This window comes from Penicillium maclennaniae (assembly GCF_028827695.1).
Source record: "Penicillium maclennaniae strain IBT 15551 chromosome Unknown utg000001l:1.0-3280838.0:1.0-3283122.0, whole genome shotgun sequence".
Classification (NCBI taxonomy): Eukaryota; Fungi; Ascomycota; class Eurotiomycetes; order Eurotiales; family Aspergillaceae; genus Penicillium; species Penicillium maclennaniae.
The window spans coordinates 2,880,018-2,906,100 of NW_026623213.1; the positions used below are offsets into that span (position 1 = coordinate 2,880,018).

The 26,083-nt window shown below is 51.4% G+C and overlaps 13 protein-coding genes across 13 annotated transcripts; 9 read left to right on the forward strand and 4 right to left on the reverse strand.

Moving 5' to 3' along the window:
• Nucleotides 1–162: 162 nt before the first annotated feature.
• N7477_001108 (putative ATP dependent RNA helicase) lies at nt 163–2,285 on the forward strand (the record flags this gene model as incomplete). The annotated part of the gene is made up of 3 exons (XM_056962771.1): nt 163–387; nt 440–2,098; nt 2,154–2,285. The coding sequence occupies 3 exons, from the start codon at nt 163–165 to the stop codon at nt 2,283–2,285; spliced, it is 2,016 nt and encodes a 671-aa protein (XP_056827774.1).
• A 491-nt stretch (nt 2,286–2,776) lies between these two features.
• On the forward strand, nt 2,777–3,641 carry N7477_001109 (PITH domain-containing protein; the record flags this gene model as incomplete). The annotated part of the gene is made up of 2 exons (XM_056962772.1): nt 2,777–3,084; nt 3,221–3,641. 2 exons carry the CDS (start codon nt 2,777–2,779, stop codon nt 3,639–3,641), a joined length of 729 nt encoding a protein of 242 aa, XP_056827775.1.
• Nucleotides 3,642–3,802: 161 nt separating this feature from the next.
• On the reverse strand, nt 3,803–4,619 carry N7477_001110 (ESCRT-III subunit protein VPS20; the record flags this gene model as incomplete). Its single annotated transcript, XM_056962773.1, has 3 exons — nt 3,803–4,006; nt 4,058–4,421; nt 4,576–4,619. The coding sequence occupies 3 exons, from the start codon at nt 4,617–4,619 to the stop codon at nt 3,803–3,805; spliced, it is 612 nt and encodes a 203-aa protein (XP_056827776.1).
• A 156-nt stretch (nt 4,620–4,775) lies between these two features.
• On the forward strand, nt 4,776–7,060 carry N7477_001111 (putative AAA family ATPase/60S ribosome export protein Rix7; the record flags this gene model as incomplete). The annotated part of the gene is made up of 4 exons (XM_056962774.1): nt 4,776–4,832; nt 4,883–5,113; nt 5,178–5,613; nt 5,706–7,060. The coding sequence occupies 4 exons, from the start codon at nt 4,776–4,778 to the stop codon at nt 7,058–7,060; spliced, it is 2,079 nt and encodes a 692-aa protein (XP_056827777.1).
• A 478-nt stretch (nt 7,061–7,538) lies between these two features.
• erb1 (ribosome biogenesis protein ERB1) lies at nt 7,539–9,868 on the reverse strand (the record flags this gene model as incomplete). The annotated part of the gene is made up of 2 exons (XM_056962775.1): nt 7,539–9,428; nt 9,482–9,868. The coding sequence occupies 2 exons, from the start codon at nt 9,866–9,868 to the stop codon at nt 7,539–7,541; spliced, it is 2,277 nt and encodes a 758-aa protein (XP_056827778.1).
• Nucleotides 9,869–10,052: 184 nt separating this feature from the next.
• N7477_001113 (Zn(II)2Cys6 transcription factor rglT) lies at nt 10,053–11,383 on the forward strand (the record flags this gene model as incomplete). Its single annotated transcript, XM_056962776.1, has 2 exons — nt 10,053–10,143; nt 10,197–11,383. The coding sequence occupies 2 exons, from the start codon at nt 10,053–10,055 to the stop codon at nt 11,381–11,383; spliced, it is 1,278 nt and encodes a 425-aa protein (XP_056827779.1).
• A 329-nt stretch (nt 11,384–11,712) lies between these two features.
• On the reverse strand, nt 11,713–13,169 carry N7477_001114 (Paf1-complex subunit LEO1; the record flags this gene model as incomplete). The annotated part of the gene is made up of 3 exons (XM_056962777.1): nt 11,713–12,693; nt 12,752–12,926; nt 12,982–13,169. The coding sequence occupies 3 exons, from the start codon at nt 13,167–13,169 to the stop codon at nt 11,713–11,715; spliced, it is 1,344 nt and encodes a 447-aa protein (XP_056827780.1).
• Nucleotides 13,170–13,678: 509 nt separating this feature from the next.
• N7477_001115 (Mob1/phocein family protein) lies at nt 13,679–14,717 on the forward strand (the record flags this gene model as incomplete). The annotated part of the gene is made up of 3 exons (XM_056962778.1): nt 13,679–13,937; nt 13,993–14,107; nt 14,171–14,717. Coding segments are annotated over 3 exons (921 nt in total), but the record flags the coding sequence as incomplete, so codon positions are not given.
• Nucleotides 14,718–15,244: 527 nt separating this feature from the next.
• N7477_001116 (uncharacterized protein) lies at nt 15,245–15,670 on the reverse strand (the record flags this gene model as incomplete). The annotated part of the gene is made up of 1 exon (XM_056962779.1): nt 15,245–15,670. One exon carries the CDS (start codon nt 15,668–15,670, stop codon nt 15,245–15,247), a length of 426 nt encoding a protein of 141 aa, XP_056827782.1.
• Nucleotides 15,671–16,288: 618 nt separating this feature from the next.
• Nucleotides 16,289–18,172, forward strand: N7477_001117 (rhomboid protease PCP1; the record flags this gene model as incomplete). The annotated part of the gene is made up of 4 exons (XM_056962780.1): nt 16,289–17,114; nt 17,169–17,272; nt 17,322–17,830; nt 17,884–18,172. The coding sequence occupies 4 exons, from the start codon at nt 16,289–16,291 to the stop codon at nt 18,170–18,172; spliced, it is 1,728 nt and encodes a 575-aa protein (XP_056827783.1).
• A 1,855-nt stretch (nt 18,173–20,027) lies between these two features.
• N7477_001118 (uncharacterized protein) lies at nt 20,028–20,593 on the forward strand (the record flags this gene model as incomplete). Its single annotated transcript, XM_056962781.1, has 2 exons — nt 20,028–20,183; nt 20,243–20,593. The coding sequence occupies 2 exons, from the start codon at nt 20,028–20,030 to the stop codon at nt 20,591–20,593; spliced, it is 507 nt and encodes a 168-aa protein (XP_056827784.1).
• Nucleotides 20,594–21,962: 1,369 nt separating this feature from the next.
• Nucleotides 21,963–22,853, forward strand: N7477_001119 (uncharacterized protein; the record flags this gene model as incomplete). Its single annotated transcript, XM_056962782.1, has 1 exon — nt 21,963–22,853. The coding sequence occupies one exon, from the start codon at nt 21,963–21,965 to the stop codon at nt 22,851–22,853; it is 891 nt and encodes a 296-aa protein (XP_056827785.1).
• A 734-nt stretch (nt 22,854–23,587) lies between these two features.
• On the forward strand, nt 23,588–25,857 carry N7477_001120 (uncharacterized protein; the record flags this gene model as incomplete). The annotated part of the gene is made up of 3 exons (XM_056962783.1): nt 23,588–23,618; nt 23,680–25,677; nt 25,727–25,857. The coding sequence occupies 3 exons, from the start codon at nt 23,588–23,590 to the stop codon at nt 25,855–25,857; spliced, it is 2,160 nt and encodes a 719-aa protein (XP_056827786.1).
• Nucleotides 25,858–26,083: the final 226 nt, after the last annotated feature.

The window sequence follows — 26,083 nt, forward strand, 5'->3', positions numbered from 1 at the left end:
CCGCATTCTCCAAAACCACGACGAAATGAAGCAGTTCTTATCGGGAAATTTTTGGAGTGTCTGGGCCTAAGCATGCTGCTCACTTTCCAGTGCAGAGTCCCATTTTTATAAGCTGAGAGCTTGAAATTTGCAAAGAACTAGGTTTTATCAATCTTCGACAGAATGGCTTCAGAGCTTGATGTCTCCATGACCTTTATTCCGGCATTATACAAGCCTGCAGCTTTGCTGCCCATTGCGCGACATAAGAATAGTCTATTATATCTGGTCGAGACCTACCCGGTCACCATAGTGGTGGGACAGACAGGGAGCGGAAAAACGACTCAACTTCCTCAATATCTTGACCAGGCCGGCTGGTGTGAAGATGGAAAGCTCATTGCAGTGACACAGGTATGGCTTACATTCTAAATGGAATAGTGGATACATCTGACTGTCGAAATAGCCTCGGCGGGTAGCAGCAACAACAGTGGCGACCAGAGTCGCAGAGGAAATGCGCTGCAAAGTCGGTGAACAAGTGGGCTATTCTATCCGCTTTGAAGATTTGACATCAGCTGTCACTAGAATAAAGTTCTTGACAGATGGTATGCTACTGCGAGAAGCACTTGTTGATCCACTTCTGTCGCGGTATTCTGTGATTATGGTTGACGAAGCACACGAAAGATCTCTAAGCACCGACGTTTTACTTGGTATCCTCAAGAAAATCAGAAAGAAGCGACCAGAACTACGAATTATCATCAGCAGTGCGACATTACAAGCAGAGGAATTCCTGCGATTTTTCGCTGGAGATGAGTACCAGCCTGAAGCCGAGTCAGGAAATCGCGGAGGGAGCGTTGGGAGAATTATTAGTCTAGAGGGCAGGATGTATCCAGTTGACATGCTCTTTCTCGAATCTCCCGCAGACGACTACGTGGAACGGGCCGTTAAAACAGCCTTTGAGATTCACACGCAAGAAGAAGAGGGAGACATTCTTTTATTCCTCACTGGAAGGGAGGAGATCGATCGAGCAATCCAGATGCTCTCTGAAAGAGCTGCGACTCTTCATCCTAAGTCTCCTGGACTACTTACACTGCCTCTCTATGCCGGTCTTACCACGGACCAGCAGATGTACGTCTTTGAACCAGCACCAGAGAATACGCGCAAGGTTATCGTGTCAACCAACATCGCGGAAGCATCAGTCACAATTGACGGAATTGTTTATGTGATCGATTGTGGGTTCGCCAAACTCAGAGCTTATAACCCTAGCACGGGCATCGAAACTTTGACGGCTGTGCCAATATCGAAAGCATCGGCTACTCAACGTGCTGGACGAGCAGGTCGAACGAAGCCTGGAAAATGCTTCCGGCTGTACACTCAGCAGACTTACGATCAACTTCCCGAGGCAACTATTCCAGAAATCCAACGATCGAATCTCGCTCCCATCATTATGCAGCTCAAGGCACTAGGCATTGACAACATTGTCCGCTTTGACTTCTTAACATCTCCCCCGGCTGAGCTCGTCATTCGTGCCTTTGAACTGCTTTATTCACTCGGTGCCGTTGATGACTATGCAAAGCTCACAAGGCCATTGGGGACCCGAATGGCAGAGCTTGCAGTTGACCCCATGATGGCCAAAGTGCTCTTGGCTGCACCCGCTTTCAGTTGCTTAAGTGAGATTTTGTCCATCGCAGCCATGGTCAGTCTCCAAGGGACCGTATGGGTGCAACATGATGGCAATAAAAAGGATGCAGAGAGTCATAGACGAAAATTTGCGGTGGAAGAAGGAGACCACCTCACCTACCTGAACGTATACCAAGCGTTTGTGACCAAAGGCAAGAAAGACTCCAAGTGGTGTCGCGACAACCTCTTGAACTACCGTGCTCTACTACGAGCAGTGAGCATCCGTGGTCAACTCAAGCGGTACCTCGAACGATTTGGAATTCAAACCGATGAAACACTTTCGTCACGTCATGGTGCAGTGGATCTCAGCCGACGGCCGGAACAGATCCAACGATGTCTCACGACGGGCTATTTCGCCCATGCAGCCAAGATGCAACCTGATGGTACTTTCAAGACTGTCAGTGGTGGTCTGACGCTTCACGCCCATCCCAGTTCCTTGATGTTTGTAAGTATCCCTGTTCCTTGAAACGGGATTGTGCATGACTGACTGTTTGCTCCAGAATCGAAAAGCCGACTGGGTGATTTTCCATGAAATTATGCAGACAGGCACCAAGACATACATACGTGACGTAACTAAGATTGAGAAGAGCTATCTGTTGGAGTATGCTCCCGAATATTACAGAGTCACCTAGTTTGTACTACGGTCAAGATTTCTTTCCAAGATACCCTGGCGTTAGACTCCATAGATGATAAAAACATGGGCGTCATCTATTGGAGCTTGCATAGGATTATGGAGATTACCGTAGCGCAGAGTGTGATCAGAATCTATTGAAGCTCGACGGAGAAGGTAGTCAAAGTAGGCCGAAACACTGATTCTTCAGTTCTTTCTCAACATCCTTCTGGACTTGTCTGTAGACCCCATGTTAGACCATTTCTTTGTTATGGTCTGCTCACTGAACCCTTGACTACCCCTGGAGAGATCATTCGCGGCTGCTTCTTTGAACATCTGTATTATGATTTTGATCGCGCTGTACTTCACTCAACCGTTAAAGGATCTCCACCCCTGTTTGATCGACGTCACGGGATGCGGAGAAGATCCGCTCTCGAAGATTTATTTTGATTCCGCAAGTCTCCTTTCAGAGTCTTTTGCTAGCCTCCCCTACGTGTAGCATTTTCATTCACCATGTCGGACCACCATCACCATCACGGTGACGGCGGCCACTGCCACGGCGAGCACGACCACTCAAACGACATCACCCCGGCGCTCCAGTCCCTACTCTATTCGCAGATCGACTTTGACTCGATCATTACTCTCAATGGTATGCACCATCTTGAGACAAATTGTCCAGTCCCGGCTTTAATACTAATTATTCAAATAGAAGCGACCGAAAAGGGCGGCGCTGCTATTGTCCGGAAAACCTGGGCCGAGAGACTGAATGACGAGCCCGAGCTGGAGAGTGATGCCGATGAGCAGCTGTTGATGTACATTCCGTGAGTTACCCTAAGCCATGACTACGTCCGGTTGTGACGGGTCGTTTCACTTGTTGACGTGCGTGTTTAAATTTAAATCCGAACCCCGCCATGTACCCCTCGCTTCAAAAAGCAAAAAGCTAATCCAGAACACCAGCTTCACAGGCCAAGTCAAACTTCATTCCCTTCTCCTATACACTGCACCTACCGCTGCAGCTCCCAAGACCGTGAAACTGTTCAAGAATCGCGATGACCTCGACTTCTCAACCGCCTCAGAGCTCTCCCCTACTCAGACCATCGAGGTCCCCCAGCCCGTAGCCGGAGCCGACGTTTTCGAGCTTCCACTGAACCGCGCCCATTGGAACACCACCACATCCATCACGCTTTTCTTTGAGGACAATTGGACAGACGGCGAGGATGATGTCACCAAGGTTGGCTATATTGGTTTCAAGGGCCAGTTCATGGCCTTGAACCGTGAACCGGTCAGCTTCTTGTACGAAGCTGCTGCGAACCCCAATGACCACGTCTCCATCCCGGGACTCAATGACATTGGAAGCCATGTTATGCCCGGTCAGTAATCGCAGTGGGGAGGAATGACCTTTGAGAATGTGATTGGAAGGATGGGATACAATGTATTATGAGTTTACACGCCAACAATAACGAATGATGAACAATTCAAACCAAAAGCGTCCAACGCCGTCCAAATGCTGATCAAGGTAATCAAAAGACATGACTTCTATCATGCAGGCAGGGCTGTTCGCGTTTCTTCAACAACCTCCTCACGCTCAGGTTCGGATGCAACAGGCTGCTGTACAGGAGCGTCGGGTAGGACTGGCTGCTCAGGAACCTTGGGAGCAACCTCAAGCCGTAGCGCCTCGAGCTCGTCCTCGACTTCCTCCTCATCCTGGTTCGACAGATTACCCTCTAGCATGCGGCTGACCTCCTATAAGACCATTAGTATTCGGGCCTTGCTACAGACATGTTCCAGACTAACCTCTTGATAAGCGCGCGCCTCCTCATTCTCCCCCATCAGTCTTTCCACGCCCTCGATACCGCCCATCTCCCTGTTGATCGTCTGCAACACCTGAGTTCCCTGCTGCAAGCCATACATCACATCCTTTTGCACCAGTGCAAACTCCACTTGGCTAGTAAGCTGCTCCAGCTGCAGGAGTTGACTGTTGGTCTTATCCAGCAGCGTTTCCTGGTATTTTTTACGCCGTAGTGCGAGCAGCGCACGCCGTCGATCATTGCGGGCGAGACATTGCCGCGCGATCTCGGTTTCCCGATCGGTGAGGACGGTAATGCGGACTTGGTATTGCTTGATCTTATCGCGTTGGTTCTTAAGGTCTAGAATCGCCCTATAGTCAAAATGTAGATATTAGCTGGCAATGGATCTAAGGTACGTAGTAGACGGGGTCTCGTGAGGGGAAAACACTTCGCAACTGTGTCCTGTGGGAGGCTTCTGTGGATGTGGTTCCCAGGAAATTAATGTCTGGCAAGGAGTGAACTCACCGATCCTGGGATGAGATCTTCTGTGAACTGCCGGTGTTTCCCATCTCGCATGTTGCAAGTCAACAAGATCAAGTCGGGGGAGAATGACGTGGGGCGGTATAGAAGGTCTCCGAAATACACGTATTTTTCAAAGCGGTGCTTCTTCCGCTTCCCCAATTTTTTTTCCTGATTGTGTTATCGCTGGAAAAAAAAAGTCCATCATGGCGCCCAGGAATCGCGGGGGCAGACCGACCCTCAGTCAGAGCTTGGACCGTGATGTATGTGCCATGAATGAGATCTAAAAGTTTTATATTGACTCCTGGGGCAGGTCTACCAGGTTGTGCGCAAGATTATCGACGACAACCCCGATACCCGTTTGTCGGTTCAGATGCTGTATGACCAGATCAAGAAGTCGAATTCGAGCTTGAAGCGCCAGCAGAAGAGGTCTTTGGAGGATAGCCTGGAGAGGGTTTTGGCTGTCTTGCAGGCTGATGAGGCTGATGAGGAGGACGACACAGTTGAAGGGGACTTTGAAGGCCTGGACGACCCGGCGGCTACGGTATTCATGACCCATAAAACATCGCTGGATTTGCTAGTAATACTAATTGTGATCAATTATTTAGGAGCCCAATGGCCTGAATCAAAGCATTGTCGGTCAGTGGGCGACTACAAAAGCAACCCCGTCCAAGAAGACCGAAGACGGAACCTCCAGCAAACCCTCGAAGAGAAGGAGAGAAGGGGGAGAGTCTGTATCCAAGCGACGCAAGGGCGAGGCGATTGATCGATCACCACCCACACATGTCAGTCTCGCAGACTTGGGTGGTTTGGATGAGGTGGTCCAGGAATTGGGCGATCTGCTCATCTTGCCCATGACTCGGCCGCAGGTCTACTTGTCGTCTAATGTGCAGCCGCCGCGAGGTGTCTTGTTGCACGGCCCTCCGGGCTGTGGTAAGACCATGATCGCCAATGCATTCGCAGCAGAGTTGGGTGTACCTTTCATTTCCATCTCGGCGCCCTCTGTCGTCTCCGGTATGTCCGGTGAATCTGAGAAGGCCCTGCGTGAGTATTTCGATGAAGCCAAGAAGATCGCTCCCTGCTTGATCTTCATTGATGAGATTGACGCCATTACACCTAAGCGTGAGAGCGCCCAGAGAGAGAAATGGAAAAGCGAATTGTCGCCCAGCTTTTGACATGCATGGATGAAATTGCTCTCGAGAAGACTGATGGCAAACCCGTGATCGTCCTTGCGGCTACAAATCGCCCGGATAGCTTGGACGCAGCTTTGCGTCGTGGTGGTCGCTTCGACAAGGAGATCAACATGACTGTGCCCTCGGAGCCTGCCAGGGAGAGAATCCTGCGCACACTTACGCGCAAGCTACGCCTGGCAGATGATCTTGACTTCAAGACCCTGGCCAATCGAACTGCTGGTTTTGTTGGAGCTGATCTTAACGACCTCGTTTCAACAGCCGGTGCGGCTGCCATTAAGCGGTATCTGGCCATCTTAAAAGCGAATAGCGGCGAGGAGATGGAGATCGAAGAGCTGGATGACCTCAACCCTAAGGTGCGAGAGCTCCGTCGTCTGATCGAGCATGCTAAGGATACTCCCATCGGCGAGGAGACCGAGACCGTTCTCGTTTCCAATGCAGACTTCTTCACTGCACTTCCCAAGATCCAGCCCTCTTCTAAGCGCGAAGGCTTTGCCACAGTCCCTGATACCACCTGGGCGGATATCGGTGCTCTCAGCACTATCCGTGATGAATTGGCCACTGCCATCACCGAGCCTATCAGGAACCCTGAAATCTACGCTCAAGTCGGTATCACCGCACCCACGGGTGTCCTTCTATGGGGTCCGCCAGGTTGCGGTAAGACACTCTTGGCCAAGGCTGTGGCCAACGAGTCCCGCGCCAACTTCATTAGCGTCAAGGGTCCAGAACTGTTGAACAAGTTCGTCGGTGAATCTGAGCGCGCTGTGCGCCAGGTCTTCGTCCGTGCCCGATCCTCCGTTCCCTGCGTTATCTTTTTTGATGAGCTCGATGCCCTCGTGCCCCGTCGAGACGATAGTCTTTCTGAGGCTTCTGCCCGTGTCGTCAACACCCTTCTCACTGAGCTGGATGGTTTGGGCAGCAGTCGCCAGGGTATCTACGTCATCGCTGCCACTAATCGACCTGATATCATCGACCCTGCCATGCTTCGTCCTGGCCGTCTCGAAACTCTGCTCTTCGTGAACCTTCCCTCCCCGCTTGAGCGTGTGGATATCCTGAAGACTTTGGTTCGCAAGCTGCGCATTGACTTCAATGATGAACTCATGAGACTCGCTGAGGAGTGTGAGGGATACAGTGGTGCTGATCTGGGCAGTCTCCTGCGCCGTGCTGGTTACATGGCTATCAAGCGTCGCGACGTTATCAAGTACGAGGACTTTGTTGCTGCCAAAGCCTTCATTCGTCCCAGTGTCACTGATATGAAGAAGTATGAAAAGTTGCGGCGCGACTGGGGCACTGGTGTTTGATAAATTGTTTGAGATCACATATAATCATGTCTAGACATTGATTTTCATCGTTTAGGATACCTCTTCTATGCACATATTTACCATGGATTCCTCCGTTAATAATAAATTGACCCATACAGCCAGATCAGAGATGGAAAGGTAAACGGCTTTCAAATAGGCAACTGTGGCTTACACCCTCAGACAGTAATACACGAGGAAACCTTGAGGAAGGCAGGGAAAGAAGTCTTGAGAGGAGCTTTGAAGACATGTTAGGAGAGACGTCGATAAAGAACTGCGTGTGCATCTAGACTTATCTTATCTTCTCGGCCGGGCTGTAATTACTAGCCAGGATTAAATACGCTTCAAAGGTCATTGATCTATGAACCTTATATTGGAACAACTTTTAGATGGCTATACAAAGTGAGAACTATGCACACACATACAACGAGAAACAAAACGCCAGAATAAGAGTATCATGCACAGAATCCAAGCACCATAATTACATCCACAAGCGACAAGTTCCGTCCGCGCCAGCACTGACACACCACGCTTCACGAGGATGCCAGTCGATATCCAGCACTCCGAGCTCGGCTGTGACCTTGTGGCCCTTGAGAACCTTAAGAGGAACAATGCTAGCATTGCTGAGCATGTCGCCTGTAACACTGCCGTGGAAGATCTGCAGGGATCCATCGTCACTAGCGTCCGCGAACAGCGGGTACCGACCACCGGGGTGGAATTTGACGGCACGAATAGCCTTGCGGTGGTAGCGGAGGGTCTTGTAAGGGCGAGCTGACAGGTCGAGATCGTGCCAGAGAAGGCGACGATCGTAAGATCCCACGATGATGTTGTCACCACCGGATGCACTGGACGAGGTGGGGTGAATATCGAAAGAGGAGATCCAGCGGGCACCAGGTTGCAGGATCTTGACCAAAAGCTGGCGGGAGAGATCGTATCCACGGATGGAGCGCTGGTTGGCGACAAAAAGGATCGGTTTCGAGGGGTGGAAGTGGGCTGTCTGAGGAGGGCCACCACCCTTGAGACGGCGTCGGAAGGGGAATTGCGTGAGGTGCTTGGAGACGGTGTGGATGGCAATCGCAACGGAGGCAGGTGTGGAGGCACCTGAGCAGACGGTGACGAAGTAGTCACCACGGCGGTGCCAGGAGATCGATTTGGCGATATACCGAAGAGGGATGAGTGCGCACACGCCAGCGTCGGCCAGCTCGGATGATGGACGGGTCCAAGAAGGAGGTGTGCTCTTCTTGTTGGCCTCGGCGGCACTGGGAGGGGGCTGCGATGCGGCGTAACCCCAGCCCGCGTCGATGATGTCCAGACTCGTCTTCTCAATTTCGGGATCGGCAATCGGGGGCACGCAAAGGAAGATGTCGTCACCCGCGGCGGCAGCAAGAATAACGGAGTCCTTGCCCGGTCGCCAGCGGACAACGTTGACGGCGTCCTCGTCGCTAAGTTTGGCACTCCACAATTGACGGCCGGTGAGAAGTTCCCAGACCCGAATAGTACCATCGTCACCACCTGTGGCAAGCCAAATACCAGTAGGGTCCACATTGAGCGAACGAACACGGCCCTTGTGTCCGCGGAACACGGTTGCACAGGCAGAAGGGAAAGGCTTAAGCTCCTCTGGGCTGGGCAGCTTGGGCAAAAGGCTCTCGGGATCGATGTTGAGCTTGCTTCTCCGGACACGGGGAGCAAGGTACAGATCCAGACAACGCTCGAACTTCTCCTGGACAAAGTTCTCGTATCCGGGAACCCGGCGGAGGGAGCCGAAGTCGTTGGGCAAGAAGTCCTGCTCGCGGTCCTCGGGGTCCATAGCCTCCCACTCCTTGCGCTCCTTGTGGTCGGGGAGATATTCCGGAGGAGGGTGGTAACTCTCCTCGTAACCAGGAGGCGGAAGCTTAGGTGCGGGAATGTGCATGATGTGATCAGGGCGCGCAACCTCGTCCGCCCACAGGTCGTAGTTGACAAGATCGTCTTCCTTCTCCTCGCGCTCCTCCGGAGGCCGGTAAGGCTGGATACGGCCGTCGCGAATGGCCTTGACGAGCTTCATCACACGCTTCTGCTCATGCTTGGACGGCACGAAGCGTCGCTTGGGCTCAGGACGGGCGCTGAGGGGCATGATTTCCTTCTGGCTGGAGAACCATTCGATGGTGGGCTCATAAGGATCGTACCCATCAACAGGGGTCTCGTTCATCTGCACCTTCTTCAGCAGCTCCAACTCTTCTTGACTAAGTTCCAGAGGCTTTCCAGTGGAAGGATCCGTAAGACCAGTCCAGCCCTTGGGAATCTCGATGCTGTCAAGCAATGCGTCCAGAGCCTCGCCTCTGGCAGGGCGCATAATCTTCTTGCCATTGATGTCGTATCCGATGTGAGGGTACTGATCGTAGAAGGTCAGGGGATGTCGCCAATGGTGTTTGCATTCTCCTCGACATCCGAGTAGTCTGAGTTGTCATCCGGGTTAATTTCATCGTAAAGGTACCGTTCATTTCCATTGGCGTCCTTGACAACTCGAACATTGGAATCGTGGTCGACACTGGTGGCCTTGGTGGACATGGTCTCAGTATCAGAGGGAATCTCATCACTGTCGAGCTCGGGCTCTTCATCTTCCTCTTCTTCGGAGCTGTAGTCGTCGATCAACTCAATTTCCGACTCGCTGTCGTCGTCTTCGCTCTCCGACAGGTCGTTGGCGGAGTCGGAGAGAGCTCCATCGAGATTTTCTGCGCTAAGTTCATCGCCAGAGAAGACACCTGCTTCCTCCTCCACATCTCGGGTGACAGCCTTGCGCTTTTTCGAGGCCTTGGTGTCCAATTTCGCCATGGCGTAGGTATCGAATCTGCTGCGACTCTGTTGATCCCGAGATTTTTTTTTCTTCGTCCAATTGGGTTCACAACTCACCGCCCACATGACTGACCGCCCCTCTTATCGCCTATCGATGACTTAAGCGCTGACTGACTGTCACCGTTTTTCTGTACTTTTCGATGTTGGATATTTTTAAATAACTATGGCTGATTCTTTGGGGCCACCATTACTGAATGATAATTTGCTGGCCTCAATAAATGGACCTAAGCGACATGCGGCCTGTGATGAATGCAGTAAGTCCCAAGTTGGTGCCATCTCGGGTCTGCGCTAATCCTATACTCTACAGGAAAGCGAAAGCTCAAGTGCTCGGGTGAATTGGCAGGGTGCACTCGCTGTTTGAAACAGTCTATCATATGTCACTACTCAGTGCAGAAGCAAATGGGCCGTCCACCCAAGAAAAGATCCCGCGAAGACGACGATGCGCCCGACTTCTCTAGGCATCCCAACGTCTGGCCTAGCCCAGAGGTGACCCCGCCGAACTATTCCCAAGACGAAAAGCCCACGGTACCAGATATGGCGGCGCAGCTATGTCCACAAGTCTACTGGCAAGGGCTACACGCTACGCAGCCATCGAATGATATACCTAAAGACGAAAACCATCAAAATTGGCGAGCAGAAAGGCCCAAAAATCCAAATCTCCCTATTCCACCGTCCGAAAGTCCCTGGCCAGATTATTCGACAGTCACAGAAGCCACATCTAGCCTATACCCAGCCCATATAACTCTTCAAGACAACATAGATGCCCTTCCTCTCACGCCACCCGTCTCCAATGCCTCCGAATCCCCGCCCCAATGCACCTGCTTGTCATATCTTTACCTCTGCCTCAGTCATATCTCCTCCCTTGCCTCTTTCCCCGTCAACTCTCACACTCTCTGCTCTCTCTATATCGCCGCGCGAACAGCGCAGAGCGTTATCCGTTGCGAAGCTTGTCCGAAGGTCTTCGCCACTGGCGTCCAAAATGTCATGTTCACCGGTACCCTTCTGACTGTCGTCGCGGATGCCTGGTTACGTGTATATCACAGCGATGCGTCCCAACTAGGACCTCAATCAGCATCACCCGAGTATGTGTCGCGCGTGCTACAAAGTGAAGATCCAGCGCAATCTTGGAACATCTGGCTCCGTCAGATCGTCTGCCGCGCTGTTATCGGCGGAAGCCTTGAAGCCGACGCCGTCGCGAGGTGCTCTGATCAACCGAGTTTGTTATCGCTCATTACAGAGGTCGAAGCTCGTCAACGCCGATGGCATGAACCGGGTCAACATCCGTTCAATGGGTTCGATCCCATGGATCCTGAATCATCTTGTGATCCACTTGTGTCCCAAGAGAATGGGAATCACGATCAGCATGAAGAAAAAGAACTTCTATGTCTGAGGGTTGTTGGGAGTGCGCGAGCTGTCATTGCCAAGTTCAACTTTGATCCATCTGAGTTTCCCGATGGTTTTGCCCCTGAGAATTTGACGCCTGAATCGATTTGATGGGTAATATGGATTAAAGGTTTACTTGTTGGAGTTGAGGTTCATTGGTTTGCGTGTTTTTAATTGCATCGAGGTCGGATGTCTGAGCAATCCTTCGCCTCTTATTTACGATGAATGATTACATATGCACGAGCTATTCGTGTCGTGGAAACGAGAGGATCATTGATCATTGATCATTTCATTAAATTTTTAGTGTACAGGATGCACCTTGTGGTCACAAGTAGCAAGTATAACTCAATTATCAATGCCAGCCTTTGTAGTTGTGACGCCCCGGCCATGGAAGACCTAATGGAGAATAGAAAGGAAAGGAAACCAACGGTTCTGGGAGATCACTCGTCCTCGTCATCGTCGTCCACCACATAGCGGTTCTTCTTCCTGGCTGGAGGTGTGCCCTCCCGAGGCGCTGGCTTGCTTCGTGGCTTCGCCGGTGCAGCTTCTTCATCGGCCTCGCCCTCGGCATCCATGTCATCATCCATAAGCTCTTCCTCGTCATCATCTTCCACCACCTCTTCCTCTTCATCACTACCGACCAAGAACCCATCGTCCTCGTCGTACTCGTCTTCACGAGAGCGAGCACCACGACCGTAGTCTTCCTCATCGTCAGAGTAGATCTCGCCACGGCGGTTGGGCCGACGCTTCTGGGGTCGAGTCGTGCGCATACCGCCACTCTCGAGGTCACCGACACTGAGGCCCGATGCCATAGGCCGGGAAGCAGCTGCGCGGCGACCAGTACGGTCTGCCTCGCGGTCCTCGAGCTGTTGACGGCGGCGCTCGGCCTTCATAGCATCTCTCTCCATGAGCTCAGCCTTACGCGCGGCCATCTCGGGATCTACCTTCGTATCGATCAAAGGCGCAGTTCCATCGGCAGTCTGCTTGCTGCCGCGGGCCGCGAGAGCCAAGGATTCTTGGAGTCGCTGGACAGCGTCGTCCGACTCCAGGGTGGTCGGTTGGATGGTCATACCATGTGTGACATGAGACGTCAAACGGAACACCGAGGCAGTCTCAACTGCAGCACCGAGATAGACGTGAGAATCGAGTTTCGTGTTGTATTCGCCGGACTTGGAGAGAGGTGCGAGCGGCTTCAATGAGGTGGTGTATTGTTCTTGCGGTGCAGAGGCAAGCTGAAGTGTAATAGACCCATCCTCCCATTGGATGAATCGAGCATTTGACTGCAAGGAAGTCTCGTCATTTGGATCTTTCCGCCAGCATAACGACGTTGCAGCTGTGGAATACGGAGGCGCAACATATGTCTCGGGGTTGAACTCTTCCGACTCGACAGACAGGAAATCAGGTACACGCACAGTATACACCTGTCAAACGGAATTAGTACAAGCTCTATTCTGCGATTCGTTTTCTGTGTCTGCATACCTGGCCATCATTGGTCGCTGGTACCGGCGCCCGCGCAAGGCTCACGTCCATGATGTTGACTGTCTCGCCGAAACCGTCGTCGTCAGCCGCCTCATCCATCTGGTCGCGTCGGTCATAACGGTTTTCATCGTCTCCTGAGTCCAATTGTTCGTCGTCCAGGGTCCGGTGAGCTCGGCTGGCAGTTTGTTAGTACTTTGCGCCATTACACAGCCTTCGAAGGTATGCCATACTCGTTATCTGCACCTCCATCTTCGCCGTCAGATCCAAAGAGGTCCGCATCATTGTCCTCGTCCATTTGATCATCGCCGAACAGGTCTTTATCATCGCCATCGGAGCCGTTGTCGCTGGGCGCAGGACTTTGGTGACTGGCGCCGGCACGGCCGGGGCGTCGGACAGCGTCTTCCTCGGAGTCGGACATGACCGACAGACTGTACACTGTGTATAGAACGAAAAGAACTCAATGGAGAGATAAGGGAGTCGAGCAGCGCGAAAGAAGTTGAAGGTCGGCTTCCACGATGAACGGAAGAACACTATGATCCGAGACCGAGCAGCCCAAAGGAGTTTAAGCAGCAGAAAGGAGACCAGCTCCTCCTTCACCGTCTCGCGTTCCACGTTGCTTCAATCTTGTTGTTTCAGGGAATTTGAACTCGTCTGGGCCCATTATGTCTAATTTTTTCCAAAGCGTGTAAGTTCCACCCTGTGTTGCGATTTGATCGCTGAGATTTGTTGCCCCCTTCACCCCTCCATACTGCATTGCTGCATTGAAGTACTCGCGGAGACAAACACCTGCAGTCCCCTCCAAAAGTCTAATAGCCCTGTCACTCGATTTTCTGTCACATCCTCATTGTCTTCCCTATCCTCATCTTATTTCTTCCATCCATTTCACTTCAAATTTCCTTATCTACCTCTACTAACTCGCCCCTCAGTCGCCAAGGGTTTGGCAGGGGAGGAAATAACAAGAATCCGCCCAAGAGCCCGGCGCAAGCTCAAGCTCCGCAGGGCACAATGTCGAACTCGCCCTCGCTGACCAACAGCCTGTCCGTGGAAGGCCTCACCGCAAATGACCCCGATGCCCCTAAATACTTCTTCCAAGAGAAGTACGCTCCGCTGAACGTTAGGGGTAACTTCTTGACCTTGTGTGCCTGTCCGAAGAATGTGGAGTTAGGAGAATGGCTGGCTCACCAGAGTAAGTCCGCTCGCCATGATGAGAATACTGCGTATGCAATGCTAATGCGGGGCAGTTGTTGAACAATATCGTCTACTCCACGGCATGCTTCAGGTCATCCAGGAGGTGAACGGTGTCACGGGCTTCCCCATTTGCAATGAGAGCACATGTCCCACAATGTCCGCAGGAAGGTATGTGGCAGAGGGTGGGGTAGATACTGAAATCCGGGGTAGAGGCTGATCGCCATCATCTAGGTTGACCTACACTTGGCTCGTGGACGGCCGCGCAGCTAAGATTTCCGCCCCTAAATTCATCAATCGCGTCGAGAAATGGATCGTCAGCAAAATCCATGATCCCGTCATGTTCCCTACTGAGAACGTCAACGGCATCCCCGAAACCGCCTCAATCAAGGACGCCGCTGCCAACGGAGCTCCCCCCGCTACCCCTACAGACCCCTCAACCCCAGCTGGAGCAAACAGCAACCCAGACGAATGGATTGGAAAGTCTAGTGGTTTCCCTCAGACATTCTACAAGGACTGCCAGGGTATCATGAAGCAGATGTTCCGCTGCTACGCGCATCTGTACCATGCCCACTGGCTGAACCCTTTCTGGCATATCAACAAACATGATATTCTGAACATGTGCTTTGTGCACTTCGTCACCGTTGCCAAGTACTACCAGCTGGTCTCCGACAAGGAGATGGAGCCCATGCAGCCTTTGATTGACCTGTTCATCAAGCAGCAGCGGGTCCCTCCGGAGGCGCTAAACGGTGGCCACTGGGCCCAACAGCCTGCCATTTAGAGCTCCGCCGGTCGGGAGCGCAATTCCATATTTTCCATCAGTGACGACTACGACATGTTATTCGGGCGTTAGACCGCTGGCTTGTGTTTCTGCTTTCTTTTTCTGCCATTCGGAAAATGGGAAACCCCTGCCGATAGGCTCAGATTCGGGGATGAGCATTTAGCATGCGATGTGAATTATTTTATGACGATCTTTGCATTTGAGGCTAGCATTAGCCGGACCTAAACCATCTGAGCTATTCTTCTGGTCATTCAAGCGTGGTATGGTGATTTCAATAGGTTTGGTAAAACACAGGTGTTTCCATCTATGAGCCCATCTGCAAGCGTAGCATTCTCGTCGCGAGAGATTTTTCCGGGCATTTCCAGTGCAAGAAGAGGGTTGGTAGCTTCCTGGACGATGGAGTGTCAGGTAGGAAAGGTGTCGGACCTAGGATAGCAGTCTCGCTGATCCTATCACATAGAGGCTTTCCCATGCAGCGTATCCTGTAATCTCGTTGATCATAATCATCTGATCCATCACCAGCTCCATCACAGATATACACCAACCTCCTGCTCCGCATTCGCGTCCGCATTCCCGTTTGCGTTGGAGATGTGACTCTCACCAGTCCCGTTTATCGCCGGTACCTCGGCTATCTCTCCATTCCCATCGAGCTTCTCCTCATTTTCAATCCATGGCTTCCCCCGATTCTCGAGCTCGGTCTTAATCAACTCAACCCTCTCACTCATAGAAACGACCACACCCTCATTCTCCTCAACATAACTCTGTAGCTCCTTCTTCTCTTCTTCCGTCTCCTCCGATTCGGCTAGGAAGAGGCGCATCTCAGCGTTCGATCGGTGGAGGTGTGCGATCGAGTTACGCAGCTCGAGGAGTTTGCTGTGGACTGCCGAGAGTGGAAGCTCTTTGATTGCTTCGGCAAAGGCGGCGGGATTAATAGGCAAGCTTTCGGAGGACATCTCGATTTTTTGTTTGATTTTCAGAGCTCAGAGAAGGGGGTAAGATGGATTAAAGAGGGTATGGTGAAGTTGAGGGGGGTCTATGTTAGATCTTTGGCTCTCCACGTATCTGGGTCATCACGTGTGGGGTAGTATCCAACAATTTAGGTTGGTGTTCGACTTTCCATGTTAAAGTGCTGAAGAATATCATAGTATTTCATTTGTTTCTCAATAAATTTGCTGAGTGAGATGAGCTTGAGTGACATTCTCTCTCGGTGATTTATTTGTCTGGTTTGAAGGAGCCTAACCCCCGCATGTAAATACATTGCAGTCTTCAAGTTCCTCACTATTGGAGGCTTGTTCATAAAATTTCACCACCAGGATTGAGAGCCAACAAGTGAAAATTATCTTCGAGGATAACCGTCCAAGCTGGGTTGAAACATATCTCTTCAAAGGGAACAAATTTTGGAAAAAATTTTTGTCGACATGCACAGCACTCAAAGGGTATAAGAGATCATCCCACATGAATCGCGGAGAGCCCGGAGTCGGAACAACCCACCGCCGGCCATCAACGCGGTTCAAAAAGTTGAGCTCAGTCTTTTCGTCCCTCGTGCACCCTTTTGAGGCCCTCCAGTGGATATGAGCAATGCGATCTGGGTCGCATGGCGGATTCCATGCTCAGGGCTCCGGCTCTCGAGTGTGCTGCCCCCAGTGACATTCCGCCCTGTCTGTCGCGATCTCCGCATCGCACCGTCTCTATACAACAGCACATCCCGACGCCAATTTAGCTCGCTGAACACTTTATGCCAGACGAACTCCCGGCCGAATACTCTCTACTCCTATCCCCGGTACCCCGCGACTACTCATCATCAGAGAAGATCCAAGAAGACTGCTGCTCCCGCCCATTCCGAACCATCCTCCGACTCTCTCCTCGATAAGCCCCTCTCTGATCTCGAGATCAGAGCCATCTTTGGCCACCGCACGAGGGTATCACCAAAGTTGGCTAATAGAACACTGGAAGTTCTGCAAGCTCGCCGGCTAGAGGGAACGCTCGATTTGGACCTTCCGCTCGATATCGCTCGCGCCGTACCCCAGTCTCAGCTCGATATTTGCCTGGAATGGCTGCGTGTGAATTACCCAGTCGACGAAGATGCCGCTATCATGGCTCGTATTAAGCGGGAGGAACGTGAGGCTGAGGAGAAGCTCGTGCGTCGTGCAGAAGAGCTTGGTCTGTATAAGCCGCAGAGCGGATCCTATGAAGCTGAGCTTGGCGAGGAAGATTCGCCGTACGGGAAGAGTGTTCTCAAAGAAGCTCGTGAGCAGAACGAAAGGTACTTGCTTGCTGAGAAGGAGCGAAAGCGTCAGAAGTGGCTCGAGGGTGAGAAAGAGGAGCAGGAGAAGCTGCAGCGCCTGATGGAAGAAAATACCTCGTTGCAACAGTACCAGGAGTCGGCGCTCACCGAGGGTGTGTATTTCTTTTGCGGAATCCGTGAAAGTCTGTACTGATTGATGCTCCTAGCTCGCCCCCGCGCGGATCCTAACGAGCGTCCGTACCTTGCTTGGGTCCAGAAGCATCATATTGCTGGGACTCTGAACCAGCCTGAAGCCATGGAAGTTACAACCGTATGACTTCTTTGATATCTGTTCAAAATGCATTTACTGACTCGTGTAGACCCAACGGCTTGTGGCGCCTGCGCTATTTGTCCTCCTCACCCTCGGCCTATGCTATTACCTCGCCACGACCTACGAGCCTCCCTCAAGAAAGGACCGTCTTTGGCCCGATATCCCCCCGGCCGCTGCGACAGTCGGAGCCATCATCGGTGCCAACGTGGCAGTGACCCTGATGTGGAAATACATCCCGCCCTCGTGGAGATTGCTCAATCGCTTCTTCGTTATCGTTCCGTTCTACCCCAGTGCGCCGAGTATGATTGGCAGCACTTTCAGTCACCAGACTTGGAGACATTTGGCGACTAACATGATGGTTCTGGGTCTTATGGGAACTAGAGTCCATGATGAACTCGGTCGTGGTAACTTCTTGGCCATCTATTTCGCTTCGGGAGCTCTCGGCTCTTTAGCCTCATTGTCAAGAAGTGTGCTACTGGGCTACCTCGGTATGACCTCGCTTGGTGCTAGTGCTGCAACGAGTGGTATCGTTGCAGCTTGGTGCATGTACCACGCCAAGTAAGTTTTCCCCCTATCTAGACTTTCTGTCCATAATTAACGGTTAACTTTAGTGACAAAATTACCCTGTGGATCCTGCCCCACGACTTAAGAGAAACTCTCTGGACGCAGGGCTGGATCTTCCTCTCTTGCCTAGTCGCAACCGAAGTGTTCAGCATGGTAACACCGGCCCGCTTCCTCAGCGTCTTCCCCTTGTCCCGACTCACCAAGATGGATCACGCTGCCCATCTGGGTGGTTACTTTGCTGGTGCTGGATGTGGCTATGCCTTGGCTCACAGGAGAAAGGCCGAGCGGATTCAGAGAGCCCGTGACGCGAAGTGGTTCGAGAACCTGGTTCGGTAATAGACTTTGATACATTGTATTATATTAGGTGTTCATATTAGGCATTTGATTCGCTTCTCCTTACATTCAAAGTCCTGTTTTCGCGTAGTGACGGTTTCCCCATGTAATGATCTGGGAATGCTCGAATGTCACGAACCTAAGGCACACTTCTGCAGCTACCAGGTGGGCTACCGAGGGCTGACCACTTGCCAGAAACTAAGCCACAGACCCTGTGCGAATACGGGTCTTGACTAAAACATGCTAGAAAGCATTGGGAGTCGTCCACTTAAGGGTTTTCGAAATGAAGGTTCTTCACCTCAATGACGATGGAGACCTGTTTTCAGCCACGACAGGTCTATTTCTTGGCCAACGTCACCCCAGTGTACATGCACAACTTCAATTGTATGCCGGTTGCATACCAGATGGTGCATTTCACAACATGAGTAAATGCATATAACTAGATGGAACGCCAATGAACAGGAATTAAATCCCACATTGCACGGGGGAGCCACGTGGCACGGGGGAACTATCTCAAAGTATATTCACAAGGGATTGGGGGTATAGGTCTCTCACGGGAGATTGAGACCTTGACAATCCACTTCCTCGGATCTGGAATCACAGCCAGGATGTCTGGGCTCGCGAACGATCCACTCTTGGCTAGGACATTTGATCGACAAGTCAACCCCGCGTTACGGAAATGGTTTCCAATAAAGTGTATATGAACATGAATTCGGGCGGCTCTTATATTGAGTTTGGCATCCTTGAGCCGCACTGTTTGTGGGCCACTAGATGGGGATCCTAATTTGGGCCCGATGCAGATCCACGTTGAGATCCGAGTCGATCAGAGGCACCCCCCCCCCCCTGGTGATAACTTTGACCTCAGACAACAGAATACAGAATGATGTGACCCAAAGTTACGGCACGTCCCGCAATGGTGGAAGACCACCGGACCCAAAAAGAAATTTGCACGATGGCTGGATTGATGACGTCATCTCTCAACCGTCTACTGCCATTCACGGCAGTGCTGACGTGACTTGCGTGAAGAACCGGCAAAACTATTTAAGATTATACGCTAGCCGTCTCTAGCCTGTTCATCAGCCACGGATCATCAGTCTCTCGGGCGGAAGGTTTCAACGCGTGAATACAGTATCGTATGATATTGATGTAAGTGGCACTTCAAAAAAGCAATGGGGCTGCTGGAGCCACTTACATCAACAGCCTCATGGGAATGTGGGACCCGCGATGCAAGGTCACAAGCCTCATCCTGTAGTCCCTCGAATATTCGATCCACTTCTTTAAGTTGGCGCCGTTCAAGATATATCAGTCTCGATGCACCCGTTGGTCTCGCCAGGCAGCGTTACGGCTGCCTTACGTCCAAACCTGCCCTCGAGCATATCAACCCATCAAAGTCTACCATATGACATCGGGATACTGACGCTACATGGTATCGCGACCAACCCATACGCTTGACTAAGATGTCATCCCAAAAGACTCTGGCGACGATGGAAGATACGCCTCAAAGTTCGACGGAGAGACTTGCATCGCAAAGAGAACTGCCGACCATGCAACCTGACCACGCACCATTGCATACATCATTCGGAGACCCAACGGCACTAACGGCAAAAGTCTCCGATTCGGTCCGGCCCGACAGCAATAAAAAACTTGCCAAGATTGCCATCTCCCGACAATCGGGGATTGCCCCACGTTACAATCGGCGAGTGCCTCGGGCCTGCGAGTCGTGCAGGCAGCGAAAAACTAAATGCAGTGGTGAAGGCCCAATTTGTCGGCAGTGCCGAGAATTGAGCGCGACCTGTGTCTATCCTGTTGGATGGAGAGAGAAAGTTAATAGGTAGGTTGAGAACCTAACCCCCTTACCATGATACCTCTGATCATGTTGGCTAACCTGGTTCATCATTCAAGGCAAGTTGGGCAGCTTTTTGAGAAGGTGCAAGATTACGAGAGAATGTTAAGATATTTAAGCGGTGTGGTCGATATACGCACTGCAGAACAGATTAAAAACTTACTGGATAAGGTAAGTGTCTGCTCCTTCTTCTATTACAGCTGACCTGAGACTAACATGCTTTTCAACAGTATAGTGTAGATGTGGATAGCGCATCAACGAATTCCCATTCCACCCCGCAAATTGAAACACCACAAGCCGCCGATGAGCCAGCCTCCCTCGCCTCCATTGACTCCTCCGAAGCGATCGATGTTGACGAAGAAGGCCAGAGCCATGGCCTTACCTGGGAACCTCGCCATCTCGAAGACTTAGTATTCGCCCAGTCTGCGCCCTTCGCCGACCACGATTATCCGAACTTCGGAGAAGGCTCTTTTGATCAACTGGCCTCGGCGGCAAATGGTTCGGTGGATGACATGTGCTACCCAAATGATCCCACAATCTACAGCTTCTACCCTTACACCAATCACAGTCCGTGGGGATGATATCAAAAGTTTGCAGAATGAACATGACTTAAGTGAATATTTGCTGAGATGTTTGATTGTGCAGCTTCCGTCTTCCGCAACCGACCAACCAAGACTAAAGCCGCCTGGCTCGTACCCGGTCTTTTGTCTCATGCTTGTCTTCCGGCGCCTGCATATACCTTATCGACCGTTCCTCGCTTTTTGGACCCCTCATGCCACGGATTCATCGCTCTTGCATTCTAATCCATATGATAGCTATGATTTCAACATACATAAACGTGCACAGTACTAAAAATGGAGAATATTTAGGGACTATTGGTGAAGATCTAGAATAGTCAGACACTTGTTTAGTGAGCACTAATGAATAAACAATCATTTGGAAAAGAGATCTTAGAGCTGTATTGACTAGAACCCCAAGAATTAAATTCATACACTGCAAGAAACAGTTCATGTGAGACCAAACGTTTGTCATTTAGCTCACCTAATTTTCCCAACTAGCCTGTTTCTCAGCTCTGAAAGTACGCTACTTAAAATGTGGACGAACCGTGAGTGATCATCTTAGAACAAATGATGGGGAGCATCTAGATCAGGTCATGAAATTACCCAACGAATCTAGAGGAAATCTTGATTCGTAAATCTCTCGTGAATAATTATATAATAGTAATAGAGCAGAAGTGGTTCGTAGAGTAGCCCGATGTGGATCAGCGTGGTTGCGGGTACGGGCCGAGAGCCGAGCTTGAGTATCTAGGGAAAGAAATCATATATCACGTTTAAGCCGAAGGGGAAGAGAAATTTGTTCGACTTTGTAACTTTTGAATTCAATCCCTTCAGAATGCTTCTCTCCTTGCAATTGACCCACGTAAACCGGCTCGAGGACTTTACCTAATAGATCTGAAACTCACTTTGTCGGTATCTGTTTTGTATGTCTCGTATGCTGCTTTTGTTATTAATTGTACTTGTCTTAATATGATCATATCTTCTCGACACAGACAAACAATGAAAAGACACGCCCGACCCATACAAGACCACTGTCTCACATGAGAACAAAGCTTTCGACGGCGAAACAAAGAAAGAGCAGGCAATGTCTTTGTGAATCTTACAAGAAAATCGATCCTCGGGCTTTGTGATCACACATCTTATTTTCTCAAGTCTATTGTTCCGTTCAACATGCGACAATGCTCATAGACCTCGATCGTAGGAAGGAGATCCCACAAAGTTCGAGTCATGGCATGAGAGAGGGATCAAGAGGGATCAAGAGGGATTAAAAAGGCATGAGCATCCTCTATTCATCACGTTCGTCACTCTCAGCTTCACTTCACGGATAAAAATTAGCTTCGCTGTCGCTCCGCTATCATTTACTGCTGCGAGTTTTCACTTACATTCCAACAAGATGCTTGGACTCTCTTCTTTGGGATATAAAGCCAAAGTCAACACCATAGAGTCTCTCGGTACCGTTTCGCCGTTAATTTCTCGTTGGAGCATGATTGACTACTGGTTGTACCTCCTTGTCGTTGAAAAGGAGCCTACAAACAAGATGTATCCCGATGAAGTCCACTTGCTTACAGCTAACGGATTTAAGCCGACTCAGATTGATCTCGAACTCCTTCATGTTAGTAGAAGGGAGCCTAGTGCTGAGTTGATCATTTTCCGTGCCCTACCGATCCCATCCATTCGCTTCGGGCTGCCCAACAGGAAGATCATACTTGGCTTTAACTTGAAGACCCTCCATCTCCAGGTGTATTTGACTGACCGCGCACCCGAGCATCTGGCAGACTTCGGAAAAGTCTGGAGCCGAGCCGAGCTTGTTCTTAGCATTGGAGCAGGTCAGTTCCTGAATGCCCTCGAATGCACTCTTACTGGCAATCTCAATCCTGTTCGCACGGGTATACTCACATCTTTCGCTGTATCGACTCGTCAGTTTCATTCGGCTCTCGAACTAGTGATCGCCATACAGTTCAGCCAGTTCCTATACGAATTTGCCGAGCTGCTAGGTTGTCTCAGTGGTAGATCCATTGAGTCCCACCAGCGTTACTATGATCCGATGCGGGAGTTGCTGCGGAGGGCTTCTACGGATGCTTGGTTTGGGGCTAAGGATGGACTAACGGTTGAGCAGTACCGCGTGCGCAAGAAGAATGCAACCATTTTGTTCGATTCGATTGAGTCAGGCCAGATTGCTGGCTCTTCAGGCTCCGACGTTTCAGTACATTGGACTCGACTCCGACCCCTCACCCCCTTGATGCGAGTGATACACATGTTCACCGCTCCAGCCACTGTGGCGTGATGATCGGGTTCGGAAACTGGTTCCACGATCCACTGATTTTCGGAGTTTGAGTGGATGGGGGCTTGCTATACCGTAATTGGTAGGTTTTCGTATGTCTCACGTTACTACAGTACAAGTAGTGCCTCATGCTCTCATTAGATCATGTCATTGACCTTTTTTTGTGCTCTTGTCATATATAAAAATGAGTAAATTCATGAGGTTTCATCCGATAGGGGAATGGACACGTAAGACTGCATGAAAGAAGAAGAGACGCAAAGTCAGTGGCCCTCTGCAGAAAGGTACCGTACAGTTTATTTGTTGCACCGCCACGACACGGTGAAACCGGTTTGTGTGGCTAGAGAGGCTCGATCCCGGGCGGAGCCTTTAATCAATGGTCCTCAATTGGCCCGCCGTGCGCGGGGAGCTGCGCCGTGGCTCTTGGCAGCGTCATGACCTCCGATGATTCTCGTCTGTACCGGAATCTCCGCTGGGTCTATGCCTGCCCTGGGCGGTACTGGCTACTCTCGATCGGCACAGCTCATTTCGCTTCAGCCCTGTAGCCCTATTCTTGGCTCTCCTTCTCTACCTAACTCTTACTCTCTTTAGTTACAATTTCCTTCCCCCCCCCGCTATTTTTGGTGCTGTTGTTGTTGTTGTTATCAAGAGACGTTCCTATCTACGGCTCCCGTCACTCCCTTGACTTTCCTCCCATTCAATCCGCGAGGGCCTTTCGTCGCGTCAAATCCTTCCTGAATATGGCTGCTGGTGCTGCAGCCCCCGTCAATGGTATGATCCGGAGCTCCTGCGCTTCGCGCAAACGCGCGAGACTGACCAGATGTTGCTATAGGGGTCATCCCCAATGGCGAGTCCGCCCCCGTCGGCGCTAGCGATCGCTTCGAGCTCATTTCCGGCCCCTTGATCAATCTGAAGAACATGCATTTTCAGCCCTCTCCCGTCTGGCTTGGCAGTGTGCTGATTGTCACCAAGCCTGGCCAGGATCAGCCTCAGCTAGCCCTCCGTCAGCTTGGCCCCGTCGGGTCTCAGGAACAAGCCCTGTCTCCATCTAAGCAGACTGTTGAGGGCCTCAAACTATACCAGGACCCCGACAAGACATTCTGGCGTTTCACCCTAACTGTTCCGGTTGAGTCCTACGAGGCTCGCTGGGAGTATGATATCCCGGGTGTGTTCGAGTCCGGCGAGCAGCCCAAGGGTCCTTGGCAGTTCGTGGTCCCCGCGGAGGACCAGTCCATGCGCATTATGTTCCACTCCTGTAATGGTTTTTCCGTGGGCACGGATATGGATGCGTGGCTTGGTCCGAATCTGTGGAATGATGTTTTGCGCGTCCACGGTGAAAAGCCCTTCCACGTGATGGTTGGTGGTGGTGACCAGATTTACAATGACGGAATTCGTGTGGACGGTCCCTTGAAGCCCTGGACTGCCATTGGCAATCCGAATAAGCGTCGTAATCACGATTTCAACAACAAGATGCGCGCGGACTGTGATGAATACTATTATGCCAACTACGTTCGCTGGTACAACACGGAGCCCTTCCGCGCTGCCAATGGCCGCATTCCCCAGGTCAACATCTGGGATGATCATGATATCATTGATGGTTTCGGTTCATACACTGATCACTTCATGAAGTGCGCTGTATTTCGAGGTATTGGCGGTGTTGCTTTCAAGTACTACTGCCTATTCCAGCACCACATTGCTCCGCCCAAATCGACCTTCACCACCGATGCGCCTCAGACCATGCATGCGGTGAACGGTACTGCTGGTGTGGACGAGCGCCAGTTGGAGAACACCTACATTCTTGAGCCTCAGGTCCAGGAGGATAGTTGGATTATCGGCAAGCGCCCCGGTCCTTATGTCGAGGAGCGCAGTCGCAGTCTGTACATGCGATTTGGAAAGCGTATTGCCTTTGTGGGGTTGGATGCTCGCACCGAGCGCACTCGGCACCAGGTGAACTACCCGGACACCTACGACGTCATCTTTGATCGCCTGAAGCACGAAATTGAGCTTGCCAATGGCGATATCAAGCACCTGGTGGTTCTCCTGGGTGTCCCTATCGCGTACCCACGTCTGGCGTGGCTCGAGAACATCCTCACCTCGCCCGTCATTGCTCCCATTCGTCTCCTGAACAAGCGCTTCGGTGTCGCGGGTGGTCTTTTCAACGAATTTGACGGTAACGTCGATTTGTTGGATGACTTGGACGATCACTACACAGCTCGTCAGCACAAGAAGGAGCGTAAGATGCTCATTCATCGTTTGCAGGAGCTTGCCCGCGCCCACTCGGTGCGTGTGACCATCCTGGGTGGTGATGTCCACCTGGCAGCCGTGGGCCGCTTCTACTCCAAGACCAAGCTGAACCTGTCTGGCGAGAACGACCATCGCTTCATCGTGAACGTGGTCAGCAGTGCCATCACTAACAAGCCCCCTCCCAAGGCCGTCGCCAATCTCCTGGCCCGACGCAACAAGATCCATCGTCTGGATCATGACTGTGACGAGACTCTCATGCCGTTCTTCGACAAACAGCCTGGTGGTGTAGAAAAGAGTGCCTCGTGGAACAAGGTGACTATGCCATCGCGTAACTTCGCCTGTCTCACAGAGGTGGTTGCTCCGGCTACCAACGGCGTTGCGGGCGATGAGTCCGCCAAGCTCGACCGTCTGCCCAAGGACGGCCATGCGCCCCTGCACAAGGGTGAGGTTAATGCCGGTACCACCCACGCCGCGGCCGATGGCTTCAGCAGTAAAAGCGGCATGCACGGTGGATTGGACGTTGCCATTCGCGTCGAGATCGATCCCCACGATAGCAAGGGAACCACCGAGGGCTATGGCTTCAGCAGTAAGTGCAATCCAAACTCACGTTGATCGAACGTACTAACCAGGTACAGTTCCCCCTCTAACTGCCACCGAATCAGCCCCCGTCACTTCGTCTCGCATGAGCCTACGCTCGCGCCAGTCACGCCAGGATGTAAACCGCGACAGTGTCGAGAACGCAGGCCGCCCATCTACCGCCGCTTAATCGTAATTCACATCTAATGGTCTGCTTTTTTTTTGATGTTTGATACCTCTACGTCATGTGAACTTCTCCACATTTCCTGTTGCCGGTTTTAAATCATATTTCTTGAGTGCTTTCCCCTCGCGAGGATATAGTTACTCTTTCCGGCCTAGACCGCTTCTTATCTGTCCCCGCGTAGTGCTAACAATGCGAGCTTGTTGCTAAGGTCGAGCTGCCAGAGCTTGCCACG